Source organism: Exophiala viscosa (assembly GCF_022695815.1).
Source record: "Exophiala viscosa unplaced genomic scaffold EDD37scaffold_1, whole genome shotgun sequence".
Classification (NCBI taxonomy): domain Eukaryota; kingdom Fungi; phylum Ascomycota; class Eurotiomycetes; order Chaetothyriales; family Herpotrichiellaceae; genus Exophiala; species Exophiala viscosa.
Genome location: NW_026944353.1, coordinates 4,909,133 through 4,929,346, shown reverse-complemented (window position 1 = coordinate 4,929,346; position 20,214 = coordinate 4,909,133). Strand labels below are relative to the sequence as shown.

Sequence of the window (20,214 nt, the reverse complement as noted above, 5' to 3'; positions counted from 1 at the left end):
TTTAGGAAAGGTTTACTATCTAGACTTAATCATGTCCATATATCCAACATAACAGGCCTGTGTTTTTCGACTCTTGTACATAGCAATTTATTCATCCAGTACCTAGTGCTCCATGGGTATCAAAAAGCAATTGACCACAAAGTCGAAATATGTCATACTTTCCCTCATGTACATACCAGGTCAATATAATCATCCTCAAGTTCGGTTGAAGTTATGCTTCATGGCCGCCAACAAGCTCTTCTCTTTGCTGCCTTCCAGCGCTTCAATTTGTGGGACCCTGCCTTCCTGTTCTGCCCGAGCCATCGCCGCAGGGTCGTCAACATTGACGCCAGCAACTTCCGCCTCAATTTGTCTGATGGGCCCCGAGAACCATTTATGAGCCCAGAGGAACCAGCTGGCAAGCACCCACAAGCCTATGATACCGACTGCGACGGGCGTATAATTGAGAGTTTGGCTGTTGACCGGGTTGAGCTCGGGAAGACAGAACACAATGGAGATGAAAGCAATCCAGCCACAAGCGACCAAGGCGATAGGCCGGGAAGCCCACTTCAGGTTGAATGGTCCGTGAATGAATCCCGCCGGATTGATCATGCCAATCAAGATAGGTATGCCGTAAGATATATACAGGCCGATTGTGGCAATGGAAGTTGCTGCAGAGAATGCCACTGACGAACCCACGCTGGGAACGGCAAGAAGGAAGGCCAGGAATGCTGCAAGCCAAATTGTGCGGATGGGGGCTCTGAAGCGAGCGTCGACCTTGTGGAAAAAGTGCGGGATTCCACCATCTCTGGCGAAGCTGAACATCATTCGCGAGTTGGATGTCAAGGAGAATAGTCCACAATGCCAGACGCAGATGATGACAAGAGTGAAGAGGACGATGGCTCCGTCTTTTCCGAAGATATCGATCAGGATCTGCAGGACTGGCTGCGAGTAATCCGAAGCGACGGTGTGGTCGAAGTCCTGAATGCTGAACAGGAGGCAGAGGATAAGAAACCATCCGAACACAGCAGAGACTCCAATTGACATCAAGACCCCAAGTGGAGCCGACCATGATGCATTCTGTGTCTCCTCTGACAGATGCGCGCTAGATACTTTGTCAGCATGGCATCGCTGCTTTGGTCGGAGCTGCATATTGCTCACCTTGCATCAAAACCTGTGATGGTGTATTGGGACATTAGGATACCGATGCAAGCAACATAGGCTGGCGAAGCCCGGATTGACCAGCCTGGGTCACCGGTACCGTCATAGAAAGTTGAAAAAACAAATTTGGCTGATTGGTGATGAGGAGCCTTGGCCACCACAGCCACGGCGAAAGCAAACACCCCGAGGGAATGTAGGACGATCGAGGTGTTGTTCAAATACCGTAGAATGTGTACACCAAACGAGTTGACGCAACCGTGCGAGAAGAGAAGTGCCGCATAGATACCCAAAGTCTTCCCCGCGGAAGGGACGTAGCCATTGACGCTGGCTAATGTGGAAACGAGCCCGGCACAGCCGAATGTTATACCGGTCGTAACGGCGACCTGTCCCAATAGATTGAACCAACCAGTTGCCCAGGAAGCAAATGGAGCCTATAGTCAATTATATCAGCAAAAGAGTACGGGGGTCGTAGATTGAAAGGCGCAGGGTACATACCCATTTCTTAGGAGCTAGTATAGCAGCCCAGAAATACGGTCCTCCAGCTGATGGTATAGCGCTCACGATCTCTGCCATTCCAAGACCCACAAACATTGTGAAGAAGCTCACAATCAGCCTAAGAAAGAGTCGATTAGTAAATGTTCTTGCTCCTCAAACTTTCCGGAAGAGTAAAACCAGCTCCCAATCACAACTCGATCAGGGTTACTCGCAAACTGCAAAAACGATAGGACAGGTAGGATTGAGCTACTCACCATCCTGCAGACATCACTCCGGGCCCTCCAGTGGTGAGACCGTATTCGAAAAGCGTGGTGATACCGGTGATGACGGAGATGATACTGAAGGAGACGCCGAAATTGTGCATCATCGACCAATCACGCTGGAGTTCTTGTTTGTAACCCAGCTCTCGCAGCCGACCTTCATCCTTGGACATGTTGCGCCCTGCATGACCCGTGTTCTCCGTGTCAGCCATCCTGGTAGCTGTCGTGTCACCGAAGTGCGAGAAGAACAACCCTAAAGCACCGTAGCTCCGTTGGGTGTCACCTCGTGGAGAATGCGGGGACGACCACAAAAGTACCCAAAGACAAGATGGCAGGACAGTAATGATGCCTCGGCGAACGATCACCAGAAAGTCCAAGAATGCTCAGCCAAGCTGGTGCGCGCCCGTCATCTTTATAAGTCTCTCACCAATCTCGCATGTAACGTGCTGGCCATTTAGGTTCAGAAGATTCCAGGGGAGTGCTGATAACTGGTGATAACGAATGACAAGAGCTAATGAGGCGAAAGATAAGGAATAAACGAACCCTAGTCAAAGCCTATGCTTGATTGGGGAAAGGTACGCGAAGGGCGGGATTAGGCAATGAAAAGGGCCCAATTGTGGGAGGCAGGCTCCGCTGTGACCTGTCAGACCTTTTGGTCACCATATGCCCACATGGCACATGGGCTTTGTTGAACTTTCGCCTAAATGGGCCGCCACGGAACACGGATGGACGAGTCGCATGCAGTAGAGATCTCAGCCTCGTTGGTGTGTTACCACTGGCGATCTCCTCTCAGGCGTGATCATGCGTGGTGCTTTTCCAATTTGTTTCGGCAAGAACTTGACGGTGGGAACCTGGCCGAGCCGAACGAATTGGGTTAGTGGAAGCTGCCCCAAGCTGGTCTGCCCACGGGATTCGCGACACTAGAGAAGCAAAGGCTGATATGCGCACTGGGAACATCACAGCGAGGAAAAGACGGAGATCTGAAGTCTCGATTCCTGGAGAAAAGTGACAGGCATTAGCAGCACCTCTGGTTAAAACTGGCAGCCTACCACCAGAAACTGACGCTGATGCCGACTGAGCAACTTCTCACATAGTGCCACCAGCCAACTGGGACATAGAGGGCCTGACCAGCCTCAAGGATACATTCGACGTAGGGTATCGTACTGATTCCGGGATACACTTCGTCCCAATCTTCGTGTGGCGACAGCTCCATGGCCGCAACATCGATTTGGGAAGTATTGGACATGTCAATTGTTTCTCCGCCGTCGATGGTTTCCAAAACCTTGTCGTCATCATAAAGGCCGTTCTGTGGTTGTGAACTATGGGGTGCTGGCTCGTCCTTAGGTCTCGGCAGAAGTGACGCACTATCGTGCGGCGAGTATAGCCTGATGTACTTCCTGCCAACAACCTGACAAAGGATATTATGATAAGGGTCGTGATGAAGTGGAGATATGGTCCAGGACGGTCCGAACCAGATGTTTGTTTGAACATCAGTATCGAGATCGGCAGCACTCTGGTCATCGTCGTCGTTAGAGCCGAAGGGTAACGAGGAGGCAACTGTTGGGATCTTGCTCGGATGGCTAGTTTTGGCAGGTCCCTTCGCTTTGGCCAGTGCAACTGGTGTGCCAGACTCAGCTGGGGGTGCATCGAGAAAACAATAGTCGGGCGTGGCAATGTCGCCTCGCAAGGCCGGAATCTGTTTAAGCAAATCATGTTGCGCAAGGTAGCCAGTCTTGATGTCTTCTGCTGGCATAGTCTTGGCTTCACTTCGTCGTAAGATATAGTCAGTTAGGAATCTGTCGAAACGCATAATGTCTTGTCCCCAGTCTTCATCTGTGTAACTGCGCCCGATCTCCACAGGAACTAATCGACGGCCGTCTAGTGTCTGATCCAGCCAATATGAGGTACGCTTCCAGTGTTCAAGCGCTGGCCAGTGCCCAAGGATCCCGGTCAGAATGACAGGCTTCCGCTCTTCTTGCATATACTTCTGGAACGTAGCCAACGCAGGTTGGTTCATGTGCTGGACAGGGAATTGGAGTTTGGGAAGTGAGACACTCTCATCGGGTAGCGTATCGAGTTGAAGATGATCTTGACGAGTGGACTCCTCAAGCCGCCTCCTCTTTGCAGGACGCACCACCTCTAATTTTTCAAGCCGGGACAATGGTTTCAGGTGTTCGAGTATCTGCTGAATGACATCCTCCCTGCCCATGCCACCTGCCATAATCAGACTCATGTCCAGCTTGTGCACAATGATCCCAAGATTTTGCTGGAGAGATTGTGAGAAAGTGAAAACCTTGTTTGGCCTTTCGACCCTGTGAACGAGCTTCAAGACTTGAGCAATACTCGAATCAGTATAGAGTCGGAACCAACAGGGTTTCACGTCTTTGAAGGGGAATACATGTAAGTTTTGATCCGCCAGGTTGAGTAGTTCCTTGGCCTGATCGACGAGGTCGTCAAAGCCACCGCTGTGACACTCGGTTATAGGATCATTTTCTTTGACGTCTTGTAGCTCTTCTGCTATCGACTGCCAGAATGGATCCTTGAGTCGTAGCATCATGAGTAAGGCGATCAGGCTGAAAACCTAGGTCAGTCTCCGTACTGGTAGGTAGATGAATGGTGATGTCGCAGAGTTGACATCTGATTGGAGCGATTTAAGCAACGGCCAAAACCTGGAGGCGAGGACTTGGCGTGGAAAGTGAGGCGGAGGCGCAACTGCGACACCAAACAAATCCACGTCGGTTGACAGCTGCAGCTGCGATCTTTCATCCGCCTTTCCATCTCGTATTGCCATTCCATCTTCAGGTATATCTAGGGTACTCATCTGGTCACTCGCCCTGGAACTTTCGATCTAAACCAACTACCCCAAAGCCCGGCGGCATTCCATCCGAATTGGTTCCCACTGGCCGCTTCGCCGCCATACAAGTTTGGCCTTGCTTGACTTGACCTGCCCCGGATCCTTGCTTGGTCTCCTGGAAGGCTACCTCTACTGAGCCATGGCCGACGTCTCCTCAACTCGGCTCTACTTGGGCAATCTTCCTCGCAACAGTATGCACACCTCCATCCATTGTTCCCCTTTGGTATTGCCTGGACAAAATGTTGGACCTGCGAAGGAATAGCTATACCATATCGCACTAGAGGCGCTTCGTATCCGCCGGGACTCGCCAGTCGCTGACTCTTCTTCTCATCCTCTCAGTCACGAAACAGGATATCGAGGAGCACTTTGGTACTCATGGCACCGGCTCTATCAAGGAAGTCAAGCTCATGAACGGCTTTGGCTTCATCGAATATGAAGATGCCATGGACGCCCGTGATGTCGTTCCAGGTATTTACCATCAACTTGCCTCAGTTGAATCCGTCGCTAACATGTACATTACAGCGTTCCGTATGAGCCTCTACCCTACTTTGCCACTCTGTCGGTTTACCTGACCTTTGGATAGATGGAACAGAGTTCAAGGGAGAAAGACTTACAGTGCAGTTCGCCCGGGGCCCGCGTCGCAAGGACGACTTCAACGGTCCTCCCGAGCGCAATGTTCCTCGACCCCGTCGTACTGTCTTTCGCATGCAGATTACTGGTTTGCAACCCGATACGAGCTGGCAGGTTAGTCATCCACAGATCATCTACTCTTGGGACAACATCACTCACACAGAAGCAGGATCTCAAGGACTTTGCGCGGAATTCTGGTCAACTGGATGTCGTGTACTCCGAGACTGGTCGTGAACGCAATGGCAAAGGGTATGTCTTGTGTCCCAAACTACCCACAGACACTCACACCACTTCAGATTTGTCGAGTTCGAAACTGCAGCGGACTTGAAGACTGCCGTGGAGAAATTGGACGGACAAACCTTCAAAGGAGCAGAGGTGCACTGCATTGCTGATGTAAGTGGAACATCCCTCTTTCCTCACATTTCCTCTGACTTGTTGTCGCAGGTCCAAGATGAACGTCCTGAAGCACGAAGCTATCGACAAAGATCCCCACCAAGAGGTCGACCCGGTGATGAATTCCACGACCGACGTGGGCCTCCTCCTCGCGGCTGGAGTCCCAGAGGCTACCGTGAGCGCTCTCCCGGACGTCGGCCTCCAGTGGACGACTACTACGATCGTGGTTATGGAAGGCGAAGCCCGCCCAGAGACTACGGACCGCCACCTCCCAGACGATATGATGCAGACCCATACGACGCCAGGGGACCACCACCTCCACCACCACCAGCTAGAGGCTACGCAGATCCTTATGCGCGTAATGGTGACCCATACGCCCGTCCTCGAAGCCCAGCTCGGGGTTACGGTTATGGAGGCGGCTATGGCGGTTACGATGATCGCCGATACTAGTGGGATGGCGGCTCAACTTCTCGCATCGAACAACATGAGCACAGGTGTCCGTCATCAGGTCTTCCGGTCTCCCATGATCACAGGAGGCCCAGTCTCTTACCTAGCCTTGGTTCGCACCCGCCTTTGCAGTATTCAGCACGCGAAATATCGGAAAACAGGTGTCACAATCTACGATTATCACAGGATCCCAGGCATGTACCACAATCTGGTTGGCCTCCCCATGACGAGGGCAATCAGTACCCTAGCTAGACAAAGCTTCTCCGAGGTCTTATCTGGCATGACCAATGGGCAACGCTACATGTTTACAGCGAAAGGACGGCAACATAGGCTTGGTCATTGCAGCACTTCATTGGCATCTGTTCGTAACTTGTAAGGAACAATTCAGGCCTAAACCCACGGATGGAGCTTCGAAGGCTTCAACGTACAGGAACCCTGACATTATTTGGAGGTCTCCGTCCCACAACTGTCATTTTCGGCTTCTTTAGGTAACCTGTAAATTCCCAGGAATGTCAATCATCCGTCTTGTTTTCTGGTTCCATGGGTGATACCCCATCCTTTGGGGCAGCGAAGCCTGTGCAAGGCGTGGCCAAACTGGTGGGGATGTCGTCCGTCTGAATGCTATGGATAGCTCTCTCCCCGCGCAGGCCGACATTTCTCCCATCATTAGGCCCTATGAACCCGGAATAGCGACCGGTACACCACGTACATATAAGGCTGCCTCCCGATGTTTGGAGAAAATCTCACTCCATCGCTTCCCAAGGAATGTTTCTCTAACCACGGCATGGAAAAACCAGAATACGTAGCTGTTCAAGGTAACGTAACCCTCTTCTTTCTTTCGTTCAATAAAGCTGCCATAGTCGCGATTGGATCCATGGCTTTTTGCCCGATACTTTCAGGCTTGGTCGTTGTGAACCTTTCCGCAATACATGGCCATTTCAAATGTTCCTCAAGTTCCAATGTTCATAAATGGTGGTGTTCTCTGCCGATTCGAAATAGACCGTTCGTCAGATCATGCCCGTCGACCAAAGAACTTCTTCCTCAAGCCTTGCGCTTTGGCGGTCTCCTTGAGCTTGGCCGGCTCAGGGATGTTGTCTTTCCGTTTCCCTTTATCTGTCCGACCCGTCGCTGCCTCTGCGGCATTCGGACGTATCGGCAGCGCCGTAAGTCCTTGATGCTGCGTAGCTATGTGCGGTAACGTACTGGGTAGCGGCGGCGGAGGGCGCTTTTCAGCTCTACCGTCATTTGGAGCAGTCTGGGGTCGACTTGCAGATCCGCCACTCGTGCGAGGTCTCTGTTGTTGTTGGTTTTGTTGTTGCCGGCCTCGCCCTCCAGGTTGTGGGAAAGTGTCCTCCACATATTCGCCCCCAACAGCTTCCGTCTCATCGTCCATGTCTTCGTCCTCGTATTCATCGTCCTCGTCGTAAGCTCGTTCGGGGTCGCCATTGAATACGACCCACCAGCCTATCTTCTCGCCCTCGGCGAGTTTATCGCGTAGATCTGCCAGTGCTTCCCAGGCCTTGTTCGTGAGACCTGGCCCGTCGGCAATGACTTCTTCGACATTGACGCTCAGCGCCGTGATATCGGCGGGAGAATTAAAGGGAGCGGGCTTGGACATGGCGCCCGTTGCGGCCCGCGGTTTCCTGGGAGATGTTGTGGTTTCGGCTGTTGTATTCTTGGTTGGTGTGGTCGCTGGCACAGCTTGTGCACTTCCGGGTCCATTGAGGCCCATCCCGGGCGACGCAGCGATCGTGACGACCTTGTCACCCACGAAAGCGTACGGCTGGCTGACTGCATAGGGGCCTTCGAGGTCGTCTGGGTTGTATTGCTCAATGAACTCAAGTTTCCTGCCCGGTCCTTCCAGCTCTTTCATGATGTCCGGAAATCCTTTGCGGAGACTCGCGAGGATGTCGTTCCGTGAACCTTCATTCTGTATATATTCCACACTCGTATCGTCTAGATTGTTGACGATCGCATGCACGCGAATCCCGGTGAAGCCTTCACGGGGCCAGCGGAAGCCGTGGACGAGGTAGACGGGCATTGTTGCGAGAGCGTTACGTCGGCTCTAAAGGCACGAATGAGGGGTTCTTGCTGAGTTTTTACGACGCAAGGGACAGCGGAAGTCTGTATGGGTTGTCTTGAGTGTCAATATAGCTCACATACCGTTTCCTGAATGAGAGCCTTTCAGCGCTGCAGCTTGTTGGAGAGCAAACATGACTGACTAAGGTGGGTGGTCCGATGTGCTAGACGTTCGATGTGTCGCTCGCTGGGTAGAGGATCGCTGCGCCGACCGCCTCTTTTTGCGGGTAGGAAATGAGCAGTCCTTGTGCTACGGAGGGACCTTTTCGGTGTTACCTAGAGAAAAGAGGTCGGAGAGAGGTGCGTGCGCCCCATCTAGGCTTCCTGCACGGAGGAGAGTGCTGCATATCCGCAGTTCGATGGCACGTCGCTTAGGGAGAGGACTGAGTGGTGGGGAACCGATTGGATGCTTGCAGGAAAACCCACGTCTCCCACGCGCCTTTACAGGCTGTCATGCGTCATGCGGCGACGCCCTGGGCGGCCCTTGCAAGCCACGAGGAAGAGCTTAGAGACTATTGATCCCTGAAGCTTAGGTTGCTCCCGCAGCCCCGCGACTAAAAGTTCAACGGCCGCCACAATCATGAAATAATATGGAGTATGGAATGTATTGTATGTTATATAGTAGAGGACATAAACCATGGAAGAGGCTGCGATCTTGGTGCGAGACCCAGACGATCTTAAGTATCTCGAATTGATCCCACACCATGGTGAGCTGTAGTCCACTGCAGTGTTCTTGCGCGTGGAAATTGAATGCGCGGTTTTATTTTGGTTGGCACCTTCCATTTCGTGGCATGATACTGTCTCCGACCCTTTTGAGAAGGAGTGTCTGCTTGAGGGTGGTAGATGTTGACTACCATGGCCAATTCTCCCGCGCGGCCGTGGCATGGTCGTGTGCCACCTAAGCACGGCGACGTTCTGTGGACTCACAGGATGACTTCAACAGCACAACCATCATAAGTAGTTAGCAGGCAACTCTGCAGACATGATGAATCTAGAGGGAGCCGAACAACCAGATTAGGGGAGCGCGCCATCGAGAATTGCAGGACGACCTCAAAATGACCTGTTCTCCAGAAAAACTTGAGAATAATCTTCTCAAATAAAGGGCGGCGTCCTCAGCCGTTCACGTGGTACTTGTTCCAGCTCCGGTCGAAAGTCTCTTCGTTGACAGCGAATGGTCTGATATAATCCCTTTCAAGCTCGTGCGCTCTTTTACCGAGCAGTACAAGGCTATGCAGAGGTGGACCAACATCCGTGTCGCAGAGTTCCCTGAGTGTGCCGCAAGCAAACTTCTGATCATCTGCGCCCACTCTGGCACATCCAATAGCTAAACTGTCTTCGCTGTATACCCTCTCTTTCTTTTCGTCTTCAATCTCGAGCATTTGCTGCGCGCATTGTGCCACGGTCATGTAACGTGGAGGCTCATAGATTTTTCTCCCCCTTGCCATGTTTTCGAGCGATTGCTCCTTGACCTTTATGTCCAGCAGAAGCAAGGTATGCAGACCAATTGAGGCGTTCTCGCGGATGCGGTCATAGAAGCTTGCAGGTTTCCACGTCTCGGTGAAGAAGACCATCGAGACTGTCTGGCCGAAGTTGTAGAGTTGGAGTCCTGTAGCGCCAATGGCATTGAGTATTGAGGCATTAGGAATCGACTTGGTAGGAATGGAAAGTTCTTGGGCGCGCAGGACAAGATCCGTATGTGTTGTGGCTCCGAAGGGATCGCCAACGACCAAGAACGCTATGTCTGACTTGTCTGCACCTGCAAGTATTTCATCGCTAGACGATTCGACCATCTCACGGTCTGCAACAATCACGGGTCGACCATAAAATGCTTCCTACCGTAACTGTCAGAGATGATGTCCTGTCAGCGTCATCCGCGCTTGATGTGTCCGATAACGATGTTTGGGAAGATCGGGGGCAGAGAAAGAAGATGGGCATACCAGTTTGTCTTTGCCCACATGTAGAATGCTCGTGTAGGCTTCAAGATAGACTCGTTCTGCACGTTTGACCACTTCCAGGCCCTTCACCGTGATGTCGGTCTCATCGGCCAGACCGAGTCCCACGAGGTACAGCATCTTGGTCAGGTACTGACAGAGTGCTTATCTCAGGTGCAAGATTCATTCGGCAAATCAGGTAGCCAGACTTGAGCGTGGATGACCTCGAGAAAGAAAAATAGTTGCGGAGAAGTAGAGACTGAGCGGCAGAACTTCGGCAGATTGCAACCGCTTCGAGAAGATCAGCGACTGCCAACTGGAGCCATCAACATCGACTTCCATCTCATCAATATTCACGCCTTACATTCGCTTGTCATCCAATCCTTAAGACACTTGTTGTTCTGTCGACGCTATGATCATGAGAGTATAGTTTGGTGTCTAGCGCGCTATGGTAATCTGATATTGGGAACCTGAAGAACAGGACACGTCAAAATGGCAGGCGAGAGGTCTGCGAAGTATCGGCAGGAGATTCAGCAGGTGAGCCATTCTCCCCAGTCGTTTTTGCTGCCTTTAGGAGGTCCAGTACTTGAGTGATGTAACGGGAGGCCTCCTGCGATCGACCGTCAATTTCACCTTTGCGAGACGTGGGGATCAAAACGCACAACACTGTTGTGAAAAGGCAGAGCGACTGCTTGTCACCAGCAAACTTGTGACAACAACCAAAGTGCAGCATCAAGCCACTCTTCCTCATTTGAGATCGATGCAAGCAATATCTCGGGCAACGAAATCATATTCTTGCCAACCATCTATCTTGTCACAAACAAAATGGATCACAGCAGTCAAACCGGGTTCCCAGCTGCCACTGGAGATTCCGTGGAGGCGCACCAGAGAAAGGGCTCACTTCCCACCCCCCCTATGTCCGAAGCTGAAGGGCAAGGAGCAGAAATCTCTCCCGCAAAATCCGCAAGCTCTGACGCAACGACCGACGACGAGGAGAACAGCGAGGATCTCAAATCGCTATCGACTGCGGAAAATCCCACAGCGACTGACGATGAAGATGATTGCGAAACCAAAGAGTCTTTCAAACAGAGGCTAATCTACTGGTTTGAACAGATGATGTTTGTGAGCGGAGAGACAGCCGAGCCCAGCGCAGAAACGACATGGATGATTGAGGAGATTGTCAGAGAGCAAGTCGTTGAGATGGTACTAAGTCTGTCACTCCGATCTGAAACATCGCTGACATATGACACAGCTTACTCAAGCCACTGGCCTTGCCAACAGACGCGGCTCAAGGTCAATTTCTATTGTCGACCTTATCTTTCAGATTCGGCATGACAGAGCCAAAGTATCAAGACTGAAAACTTTCCTCTCTTGGAAAGACGTACGCAAGAATGTCAAGGACTCGGACGACAAAGGCGGTGGTGATGCTGGTGATGTTGGCGACTTTGACGAGGTGACTTATAGCAGTATTACTTGATCTGACCTCGTTCTGACGATAATGCAGGCCGCTGGTGGTGTGAATCCTTCCGCTCCACAAAAGACGAGCGGGAACAAGAAGGCAAAAATGATCCTACCTTGGGAAGTTCAATCGTTCTACGCAGAACAAGTCCCAGAGCGAGACGATGAGGAGGACGAAGAGGAAGAGGAACAGAACGAAGCAACCCTTGCACGCCTGGCTTCTGCTGACGAACGCACGAGAAATATGACCAAGGATGAATACGTGTACTGGTCCGATTGTCGACAAGCAAGTTTTACCTTTCGGAAGAACAAGAGGTTCAGAGAATGGGCTGGCTTCGGAACAATCATGGACAGCAAACCAAACGACGATGTGGTCGACATTCTTGGTTTCTTGACCTTTGAGATTGTGCAAACATTGACTGAAGAGGCACTCAAAGTCAAGGCTGCAGAGGATCTGGCAAACAAGAAAGCAAACGGCGGTCGAGGTGATCAAGAAACCATGAAGAAGCGTAAGAGAGAGGGTTGCAACCTATTCGAGATGCCTGAGGAAGGTCGGACACCAGTTGCACCAAGACATGTCCGAGAGGGCTTCAGGAGACTTCAAGCTGTTCCCATTCGCTACAAATTCATGAGACAAGGCTTTGCAGGGATGAGGACACCACTGAGGTTGATATGAAGTGCTGTCTGTCACAGTAACGGTCGGGGAAGGAGTTCTGGTGTTATGGAGTGGAAACTCTACATAGCGATACCCATGCATATTTGATCAGTATTTCAATGATGAACAGAACGTCTTTCATACTGTATGTACCTAGGTACTCTTCAGTCGAGTCATTTACCTGATTCGATAAGGCTGCGTTGACTCGGGCGAATCGAGAAGATTCCCCACCAACCTCCGCCACTCAAAAAGACGCAGGCAGTGAGGCTACTTCTGAAATTGTGGAAACATAAATCCTTTAGAGTCATAGCCTCGCTTGTCTGATTGTGTCATATCCCACACTACGGGTGAGTCAATAAACTTGTATGCCTGTCAATCCACGTCGAGTCTTTTCACCCACGCAGTTCATTCGCATCTTCGTCATTGTGAACATAACGACTTACATCTCCGTCAACGCATATCTGAGCCACAAGAACGCTCAATCCCCAAGACTGGAAGACCGCCACGATGCCGAAGGGCGAGAACACAAAGAAAGTGGCCGGTAACGCACGCAAGGCCGAGGCCGCCGCCCAGAAACATGCCGCCGCAGAAGCCAAAGTCGGTGCCGCCGAAGACGATAAATGGTCCAAAGGCTCGAAAGAGAACAAGAAGAAGGAGGACGCTGAACGTAAAGCCGCCGAGGCCAAAGCCAAGAAGGCCGAAAGAGATGCGCTACTAGCAGAAGAGGAGAAGGCGCAGCGCGCCACACCCAAGGGAGCCAACAAAAAGACCGCAGAAAAGAAGAGTCGGGGCACACTAGACCTGGGTCAACTTGATGGCGAGCCCGGTGCCGCCGACAAAACCATCAGCGCCAGTGGAATCGACAATGCCCTCGACGCACTCAGTCTGACGACGGGAACAGCCAACGACCTAAAATTGGACAGACATCCCGAGCGGCGGTTCGCGGCGGCGTATAAAGCCTACGAGGAGCGCAGACTACCTGAGATTGCCGCCGAGCATCCCGGTCTACGGAAACAGCAGCGTGTCGAGATCGTTCGCAAGGAGTTCGAGAAGAGCGACGAAAACCCGTTCAACCAGACGGGCAATGTCAGATATGATGCGAGTAGAGATGAGCTGGCAAACACGAGGAAGTCTGTACGTGAGGGCGTGGAGAAGAGGTTGGGCGAGAAATGAACAGGACATACTGGGCTTGATTCTTCGACTGTGGTCTATTCATATACAGACAAGTAGAGAAGGGTGGGCTGGCTCTTGACAGTCCTGAAGCAACGCATTTAATGAAGGATGAACGAAGCATTATGTTAGGACATCGACGGCATGAGGGTTGACAGAGCCGTTCGATAGTCAATGTGCAGAACGCCCTGTGAGCAGGATGGGAGGCACACTCCGTGCTAAGCAGTCTTTTCAGGAGGGGAACCTCGACGATTGGGCGCTTATGCAAGTCACTGCGGGCAGCCGATGTGTGGTCAGAGAGGTAGAACCGGCATACAATGGCTTCTTGTTTTCACCCGAGTCCTCAATGTCGCGTACCATGGGGCTGACTAACCCGATTTGCATCCGAGTACAATACAGTCAGTAGCAAGATAGACGAATGTTGAAGGCAGATCTTTTAAGGCAGTTGCTAGCTAAGGCACGTACACCAGCTCAAGGTTGAGCTCCTGAACACTCGAGGAAATTGTCATTGGTTGCACCAGTGTGAGTGACGACAAGAGCCAACGTTCCGTCCCCAGTGAACACAACTCGATCAGCGCCCGGGCTACCTCCAGTATACACCTTATAGCTGTTCAAGATGGGGAACTCGTACCAGGGGCCTGAGATGGTAATGTCGAAACCCTCTCGGTCGTCGAACTCGTGGGGATATTTGTCGTTACCCACCTGCTGACCATTCTGGTAGTAAGTGTAGCCTTGTTGGAGGGCGGCATCGATGTCGGACTGCCAGTAGCAGGTCGAGCCGCAGGTGTCGACGCAGGTTGAGGCTCGCTTGGCCACGTCGAGAGTGGCCGGGAGGGCAAGCACTGGGCTGAGAGCGAGGAGGCATGATGCTAGGATCTTCAAGGGTGTCAGTCAGTATGCTTTTAAGAAAAGAAGTTGGAGTAACAAACCTGTGGGACATGCATCTTGACTTTGAGCCGGGAAGGAGTGATCAACCTTGGAGTTCTAGGCAAGGATTCCGAGAGAGTCTGTTCAGAAACGAGTGATTTGGACCTCTGTTGGTGAGCTTGATGGAGCGGTCTGTCCAGTGGCTTTTCTCGATAGGTTGTTTCTCGGCCTGAGAAGATGTTGAAGTGTTGAGAAATGCTTGACGCTTTATACAAGTTGAAAGATATCGGTGATGTCCCAGGCACCGCTTGCTTTGCTTCGCTCGCTTGTATAGTTCTTTACTTATGCACGTTTGAGTCCACCTGACTCCTTGATCTGGAGGTAAGTCGAAGTATACATTGCTTCTGCAATATATCTTGCCAGTGCATCCCAGACATTGATTAGCACACAGACTTGGTACAGTGTTACCTTGGGAAGATCAACTACGGCCAGGACCGATGGTATGAAATCAGGTATCCGCTATCTCAATGGGATTGCAACATCAATGGTTGGCGCCGAACGATGTCCCCCAGATTGGCGCTTGTAGAGATCTCACAAGCAAGGATGCCGTGGTCAACGTGGTACAGTAGGAAGCCGGCTTCAGTCATTGTGCCAGGCGACCCTCAAGCAGATCGATAAGGGCGACCTATGATAGATTAGAAGCAGCGCACGACCAATGTCGACAACAAAAAGGAAGTTGAGGAATGTCGTTGTATCCGGAGATGTGAGGATCGACACATTCTCCACTCCTTCCATCAGACCTTCGACATAACATGATTGGTTCCTCGTAGAATCAATATAATTTATGCCAGGATACTGCCATCTCGGGAGACGTCCAATCGACAGTCGACGCCAGTAACAAGCCGTGCAAGGTTTGCATGTCTTATGTCTTAGTACCGAATACTGCCAAATCACGCTGATCATTGCGGTCATGGTTTCTCGTGCCTGACTCCGCGCTATCCAATACGAGCCGTTCGTATTCAAGTCCGCTATGCAATCGATCCAGGTAATCGTGCGAACTCCAGCACACATAAGTCCGCCGTGGCTTCTCGTCACGGGTGCATGACCGTTCGCACATCCCAAACGCAAACACGTTCATCCCAACCGCAACTGGCGGCCCATCCTTCGCTGCCGAATAGACACCAATCCACACCAGTCGCAAACTCAGTGTGCCTTCCCATGTTACCCAACTCCCGTCCCGGTCCGCCTTGGTCGCCACCATCAGTCCATACTCGACATGTCATGTCGTAACTGGCGCTCAGTAACAAGTCTGGGAGATGTGGGCTCCAAGCAACCTTCCGCACGGCATATTGGTGTCCCTGTAAAAGCTGCAAAGGCCCTTTCGGTTGTCGAATGTCGAATGTTCGAATTATCCTGTCCACACCGGCTGTAGCCACTATGGTGCTTCGGTACTTGTTCCAGTCATGACTCAGTACTTCAGCGGGAGGAAATGTAGGTTGAAACTTTCCCATGCCAGCCGCTAGTGGAGGTGCATGGATCGGTATCTGCATCGTCAAGTGATTGCTCGCGCTAGCCGGTGTCCTTAGATCCCATACTCGTAGGTGGCTGTCAGAACAAACTGCACTAAGCATTCCATCAGTGTGCGGACTCCACTGAGCGCTGTAGGTACACGAGTGCGTGGGCAATGTGAGGAGACTCTGCTGCCGCTCCGGGTTCCAAATCTTCACCGAGCCATCCCACGACGAAGAAGCAAAGGTGGCTTTGGAAGTCAGGTTCCAGCTGCACGAGAAGACTTCCCGCGAGTGTTCTTGGAAGGTTGCGATGGGAAATTCGGGCGCTAAGGAAACATCATAAAGTCGTAATGAACCGTCGCCGGATGAGGTGAGTACGTGGAAAGAATGTGCTTCGGAGTGCGTAACGTCGTAAAGGGCGTCCTGAGTAGGATAGCTAACTGGTCAGCACTTTGCATTCCACTCAACCATCAAGGTCGTGGTAGATGTCTTACACTTTCAAAGGCACAATGCCTTGTGGTGTCAACTCCAAGATATAGAGCCTCCCATTACCGACGAGGCCATAGTTTGCCGAAGCCGCTACAGCAATGCGATTATCGAAGAATGGAGAGTACTTGACCGCGTAGCCTTGAAAGCCCTGCGTGCGGAATTCTAGCATGGTGAGGACTGAATGGGAAGGCCGGTGCGCTGTAATTGCAGGGTATCGACGCAGGCACACATCATGCGAGTGTCCAAATGTGTTGGAGTCGGCAGAGACTATCGAATCGTTTGTTTCTTCATCTTGTGCGTCAACTGAGAATGAAGACCATCACAGTAGTTTTGATGCCGCCAAATATGACGGCGGGCAGTGGCAGTCGCCCTTCAAGCCGAGGTTCTTCCTGCTTCCTGCGGACAATCATGACATGCATGCGACCGCATATTCCACATCTATTCCTTTGACTTGTCAATTCGACCGCAACTGCGATTCACAAACGTCTTATAGGCTTTTGTGCTTAGAGACACTTGATGATGGCACCAAGCAGAGGGGTTTGCGACAATAGAATCCACCATCTTCACTATGGACACGTTCATCTCTCGAAAGAGGCGTCGCGTGTCGCCGCCGCAGGCTGAAACACTCACTCCCTCCATAGCGACACCACTCTTCGACGACGACCAGGACACAGACATCAAGCTGGCAATTCTCGCATCCTTACATCCAGAGAAATCACAGGATGACTTACTGGAGATCCTCCTTTGCTGTGATGGCTCTGTCGAGCAAGCCAGCCAGTCATTGTTCGCCACTTCACCAGCGCCCGCCCTGAAGCGCAGACTCACGACACCCGGCATGCAAAGTGCACTCCCATTCGCATTGCCCGCTAACAAAAGTCCGTCAAAACAGCCGTTGACTAGGAAAGGCAAAACACTGCACCTGTATACTCCACAGGACATTGCGAACCACACTCCCTGCTCGATCGTACCCAACTTTCTCCCGCCACATCTCGCTACGGCTTTGATTCAAGAGCTTCTCGTAGAAGTTCCTACTTACGAGAGCACCAGCTTGAAGATCTTCGACAATGTTGTCAAGTCTCCACATACAGCATGTTTCTATGTCGACAGTCTAGCCGATATTCAACGGCAACGGAGCGAGTACTATTACAACGGGAATGATCTGGGCGACATCCGCCAGATCCTTCCTGTAATGCGCCAAGTCAGCGACCTCGTCCGCGATGCGGTCAACAAGGAGGTCGAGATCCGTATCCGCGACTTCTACCCTGATAGGAGAAAACTCAAATATCAATCTCCCAAGACGTGGCAGCCCAACGCTGCATTCGTCAACTGCTATGACGGCGGCGCCCAACATGTTGGCTACCACTCCGATCAACTATCATACCTTGGACCACGCGCCATCATAGGCAGTCTGAGTCTAGGCGTGGAACGCGAATTTCGTGTTCGCAAGATCGTACCCAAAGATGACCCCGATGATCGGAACCCAGCCACCTCGGCTGCGGATGACTCTGGGCAAATCGCCATCCACCTCCCGCATAATTCCCTGCTGGTCATGCACGCCGAGATGCAGGAGGAGTGGAAACACAGCATTTCACCAGCCCCAACGATCACGCCACATCCTCTCGCCGGCAACAAGCGCATCAACATTACGTATCGGTGGTATCGCGAGGACTTTCGCCCGAAGTATACACCGAAATGTCGTTGTGGGGTGCCTTGCGTGCTCAAGACGGTGCAGAAACAGAAGGCCAACCGTGGACGGTACATGTGGATGTGTCAAGTTGGGAGCAAGCCCGATGGAGGTGAGGGATGCGGATGGTTCGAGTGGGCGAGATTCACGGACGATGGTGTCCCTGTTGGTTGGAAAGGTCATGAGAAGGAGACTGAGGATGCACCCCTAAATGAGACCCAAGCGGACGGCAATGGTCACATTGGCGCAGAAAGAGCCGAGAACGAACCTGCTCGTCCATGTGAGCCTGGCACGGGCATGAAGAGCAGTGAAGAGAACAGTTTATCAAACGATTCATGAGGCATTTCAGTAGCGACTGATAGCTTCAACCAATACTCGCATTGTCACGTACAACTAGTACATCCTTGATGATAACATACGCCTCAACTCCATGCTGCTGGTATAGTCAATCTTCTTTCAAGATCCCAATCAACGCCAGGTCACTGTTCAGACATCAAGCTCTTCCACTTCCACGCTCGACACAAGAGGCGTTTCAGCTGTGGTCGTGACCCCAGGCGATACATCGCGAGGTAGGAGACGTTCGACATTCGGTTTGACCGGTGTCTGTGTTCGACTTCGTCCAGCGCGTATCCTCCCCTCATATACTTTTTCCACCGCCGCCACTGTCGGTAAACAATTCGCAGACCCGACCCGGTCGAACTTAGGCGGCGTGGTCAACGGCCACTCTGGTTCCGGCATCTCTCTACCCGCAGGCGTCGTCGGGCTCGGATTCGTACGACTGCTCGTCAGGCTGAAACCACCGGGCGTGTTGGCGCCGCTTGTGTTTCCAAACGGCGAGCGTTTCGTGTTGTGAGGAGATGCATTGCGTTCGAGGTCTGGTAGCGAGTGTCTCGAACTGCGTAGGAAATTCGTCGCGGACAGACTGGTGGCGATGTGCTTGTACGGTCCTGATGTTAGGGTCGCTAGATCCACGGACGAAGCGTTGTTCGAGCCCTGCGCGTCTGCAAAGGGCGTGATGGGGAGCATGTACTGCGACTCGTCGACCGCAGGAGCAGACCTGCGCTTCTGGCTGCGACTGCGGCTGCGAGTACTCGTCGGTCTCTCGTGATGGAGAGACTTTGGTCGTGGTCTGGCTGTGGCACTCGCAATGGCATCAGGCTGGTCGATGACGAGGTTGAAGTAGGAACTCCTGGCGTCGGCTGAGAGAAGAACATTGGGGTCGGAGTACAACGACGTCCGCAGTTCCGCGAGACTGGCGCCCTGGTGTCGTGATCGAGGACGGGATCGGGAACGTGACCTTGACTGAGAATGTGGTCGAGATTGTGATTGTGATCCTCTTCTCAGCCGCTGCGAATCTGGAGACGGTGGTCTCGAAAAGTCTAGAGCATTCGTCGAGTATCTCGAGTTCTTCAGATCATAGTCCGAGATGTCGTTCCTTGGTTCGCGGAACAGACTCGGGGTCGTCGTGTTGCTGTACAGCGATCTTCTCAATTCGATACGGTGGTGTTTCGGGTCGGGGATTTGATAGGTCTGCGGTGCGGTGATGACAGGTCTATCAAGGTGTCGCATGGACGGGAGCACTTGTGTATAGACAGCCCATATTGCAAAGATGACAAAGATCAGGCCGAACGCCGCGAGAATGACGACCACGCCTGGACTGATTCCACCCATAACTTAACCAACCGCGCGGATTTGCGGGTCACGAAGACATGTAAACTGCCATCGTGCAACAGAAGGGATGTGGCGGACGTGCTAGTCAATATAGGCCCCGTAGATGTGGCTGGAGGATTTGTACTGGATCGATGCAAGAGCAACTACAGTATGCAGATTCAAGGTATCGGAAAGTAACAAGAGTGGCGAACTTGAGATAGACGGTGAACAAACCTGCTTCGAAACAACAGAGTTACGGATGTCCGTAGACTTGCCTTGAAGATCTGGTGTTTACCTCCGTGGCCGTACATACGGATATGCATCGACGAGCATCCCGCGCGCGCCCCATCGGGTAGTCTAGCGAAAATATACAGGGATTGGGGGATGGAATATGCCATGTTGGTAGAGATGCTTATCAGTGCAGATGAGCAAGGAGGAAAGGACGGAACAATCTTGGATCGAAGCGAAGTTGAAGTTGGCAGGGTTCCCAGTCTCTAGTTT

The 20,214-nt window shown here is 52.0% G+C and overlaps 11 protein-coding genes across 11 annotated transcripts; 4 read left to right on the top strand and 7 right to left on the bottom strand.

The window, feature by feature from the left end:
• Positions 1-2,430, bottom strand: EDD37DRAFT_100780 (APA family basic amino acid/polyamine antiporter). The gene is made up of 4 exons (XM_062809094.1): positions 1,890-2,430; positions 1,636-1,753; positions 1,141-1,571; positions 1-1,084 (listed from the first exon to the last, which is right to left on the bottom strand). The coding sequence occupies exons 1-4, from the start codon at positions 2,105-2,107 to the stop codon at positions 196-198; spliced, it is 1,656 nt and encodes a 551-aa protein (XP_062676227.1). The 5' UTR covers positions 2,108-2,430; the 3' UTR covers positions 1-195.
• Positions 2,431-2,646: 216 nt separating this feature from the next.
• Positions 2,647-4,603, bottom strand: EDD37DRAFT_100757 (uncharacterized protein). Its single transcript, XM_062809093.1, has one exon. It carries the CDS (start codon positions 4,450-4,452, stop codon positions 2,941-2,943), a length of 1,512 nt encoding a protein of 503 aa, XP_062676226.1. The 5' UTR covers positions 4,453-4,603; the 3' UTR covers positions 2,647-2,940.
• A 285-nt stretch (positions 4,604-4,888) lies between these two features.
• EDD37DRAFT_646055 (uncharacterized protein) lies at positions 4,889-6,222 on the top strand (the record flags this gene model as incomplete). The annotated part of the gene is made up of 7 exons (XM_062817693.1): positions 4,889-4,940; positions 5,089-5,217; positions 5,272-5,277; positions 5,333-5,493; positions 5,549-5,628; positions 5,676-5,772; positions 5,824-6,222. 7 exons carry the CDS (start codon positions 4,889-4,891, stop codon positions 6,220-6,222), a joined length of 924 nt encoding a protein of 307 aa, XP_062676225.1.
• Positions 6,223-6,766: 544 nt separating this feature from the next.
• Positions 6,767-8,500, bottom strand: EDD37DRAFT_100697 (uncharacterized protein). Its single transcript, XM_062809092.1, has one exon. The coding sequence runs from the start codon at positions 8,258-8,260 to the stop codon at positions 7,232-7,234; it is 1,029 nt and encodes a 342-aa protein (XP_062676224.1). The 5' UTR covers positions 8,261-8,500; the 3' UTR covers positions 6,767-7,231.
• Positions 8,501-9,410: 910 nt separating this feature from the next.
• On the bottom strand, positions 9,411-10,370 carry EDD37DRAFT_655851 (diphthine synthase; the record flags this gene model as incomplete). The annotated part of the gene is made up of 2 exons (XM_062818790.1): positions 9,411-10,130; positions 10,236-10,370. 2 exons carry the CDS (start codon positions 10,368-10,370, stop codon positions 9,411-9,413), a joined length of 855 nt encoding a protein of 284 aa, XP_062676223.1.
• Positions 10,371-10,571: 201 nt separating this feature from the next.
• Positions 10,572-12,486, top strand: EDD37DRAFT_586598 (transcription initiation protein SPT3). The gene is made up of 4 exons (XM_062814462.1): positions 10,572-10,766; positions 11,343-11,432; positions 11,482-11,682; positions 11,734-12,486. Exons 1-4 carry the CDS (start codon positions 10,722-10,724, stop codon positions 12,361-12,363), a joined length of 966 nt encoding a protein of 321 aa, XP_062676222.1. The 5' UTR covers positions 10,572-10,721; the 3' UTR covers positions 12,364-12,486.
• Positions 12,487-12,617: 131 nt separating this feature from the next.
• Positions 12,618-13,749, top strand: EDD37DRAFT_100598 (uncharacterized protein). Its single transcript, XM_062809091.1, has one exon. It carries the CDS (start codon positions 12,850-12,852, stop codon positions 13,513-13,515), a length of 666 nt encoding a protein of 221 aa, XP_062676221.1. The 5' UTR covers positions 12,618-12,849; the 3' UTR covers positions 13,516-13,749.
• Positions 13,750-13,983: 234 nt separating this feature from the next.
• EDD37DRAFT_646050 (extracellular guanyl-specific ribonuclease RntA) lies at positions 13,984-14,456 on the bottom strand (the record flags this gene model as incomplete). Its single annotated transcript, XM_062817692.1, has 2 exons — positions 13,984-14,388; positions 14,442-14,456. 2 exons carry the CDS (start codon positions 14,454-14,456, stop codon positions 13,984-13,986), a joined length of 420 nt encoding a protein of 139 aa, XP_062676220.1.
• A 1,014-nt stretch (positions 14,457-15,470) lies between these two features.
• On the bottom strand, positions 15,471-16,548 carry EDD37DRAFT_655849 (histone-binding protein RBBP4; the record flags this gene model as incomplete). Its single annotated transcript, XM_062818789.1, has 2 exons — positions 15,471-16,326; positions 16,385-16,548. The coding sequence occupies 2 exons, from the start codon at positions 16,546-16,548 to the stop codon at positions 15,471-15,473; spliced, it is 1,020 nt and encodes a 339-aa protein (XP_062676219.1).
• A 208-nt stretch (positions 16,549-16,756) lies between these two features.
• On the top strand, positions 16,757-18,475 carry EDD37DRAFT_100279 (uncharacterized protein). Its single transcript, XM_062809086.1, has one exon. The coding sequence runs from the start codon at positions 16,948-16,950 to the stop codon at positions 18,400-18,402; it is 1,455 nt and encodes a 484-aa protein (XP_062676218.1). The 5' UTR covers positions 16,757-16,947; the 3' UTR covers positions 18,403-18,475.
• EDD37DRAFT_100506 (uncharacterized protein) lies at positions 18,318-19,902 on the bottom strand. Its single transcript, XM_062809089.1, has one exon. The coding sequence runs from the start codon at positions 19,732-19,734 to the stop codon at positions 18,550-18,552; it is 1,185 nt and encodes a 394-aa protein (XP_062676217.1). The 5' UTR covers positions 19,735-19,902; the 3' UTR covers positions 18,318-18,549.
• Positions 19,903-20,214: the final 312 nt, after the last annotated feature.

What these genes read in the sequence shown, in the direction of transcription:
- EDD37DRAFT_586598 (XM_062814462.1), top strand. Translation starts at nt 10,722, where the DNA reads ATGGCAGGCGAGAGGTCTGCGAAGTATCGGCAGGAGATTCAGCAG. An exon ending in GAGAGCAAGTCGTTGAGATG is followed by an intron (nt 11,433 to 11,481) that starts GTACTAAGTCTG and finishes CATATGACACAG; the next exon opens with CTTACTCAAGCCACTGGCCT. An exon ending in ATGTTGGCGACTTTGACGAG is followed by an intron (nt 11,683 to 11,733) that starts GTGACTTATAGC and finishes ACGATAATGCAG; the next exon opens with GCCGCTGGTGGTGTGAATCC.
- EDD37DRAFT_100506 (XM_062809089.1), bottom strand. Translation starts at nt 19,734, where the DNA reads ATGGGTGGAATCAGTCCAGGCGTGGTCGTCATTCTCGCGGCGTTCGGC.
- EDD37DRAFT_100757 (XM_062809093.1), bottom strand. Translation starts at nt 4,452, where the DNA reads ATGATGCTACGACTCAAGGATCCATTCTGGCAGTCGATAGCAGAAGAG.
- EDD37DRAFT_100279 (XM_062809086.1), top strand. Translation starts at nt 16,948, where the DNA reads ATGGACACGTTCATCTCTCGAAAGAGGCGTCGCGTGTCGCCGCCGCAG.
- EDD37DRAFT_100780 (XM_062809094.1), bottom strand. Translation starts at nt 2,107, where the DNA reads ATGGCTGACACGGAGAACACGGGTCATGCAGGGCGCAACATGTCCAAG. An exon ending in GGAGTGATGTCTGCAGGATG is followed by an intron (nt 1,754 to 1,889) that starts GTGAGTAGCTCA and finishes ACTCTTTCTTAG; the next exon opens with GCTGATTGTGAGCTTCTTCA. An exon ending in ATCACAGGTTTTGATGCAAG is followed by an intron (nt 1,085 to 1,140) that starts GTGAGCAATATG and finishes CAAAGTATCTAG; the next exon opens with CGCGCATCTGTCAGAGGAGA.
- EDD37DRAFT_100598 (XM_062809091.1), top strand. Translation starts at nt 12,850, where the DNA reads ATGCCGAAGGGCGAGAACACAAAGAAAGTGGCCGGTAACGCACGCAAG.
- EDD37DRAFT_100697 (XM_062809092.1), bottom strand. Translation starts at nt 8,260, where the DNA reads ATGCCCGTCTACCTCGTCCACGGCTTCCGCTGGCCCCGTGAAGGCTTC.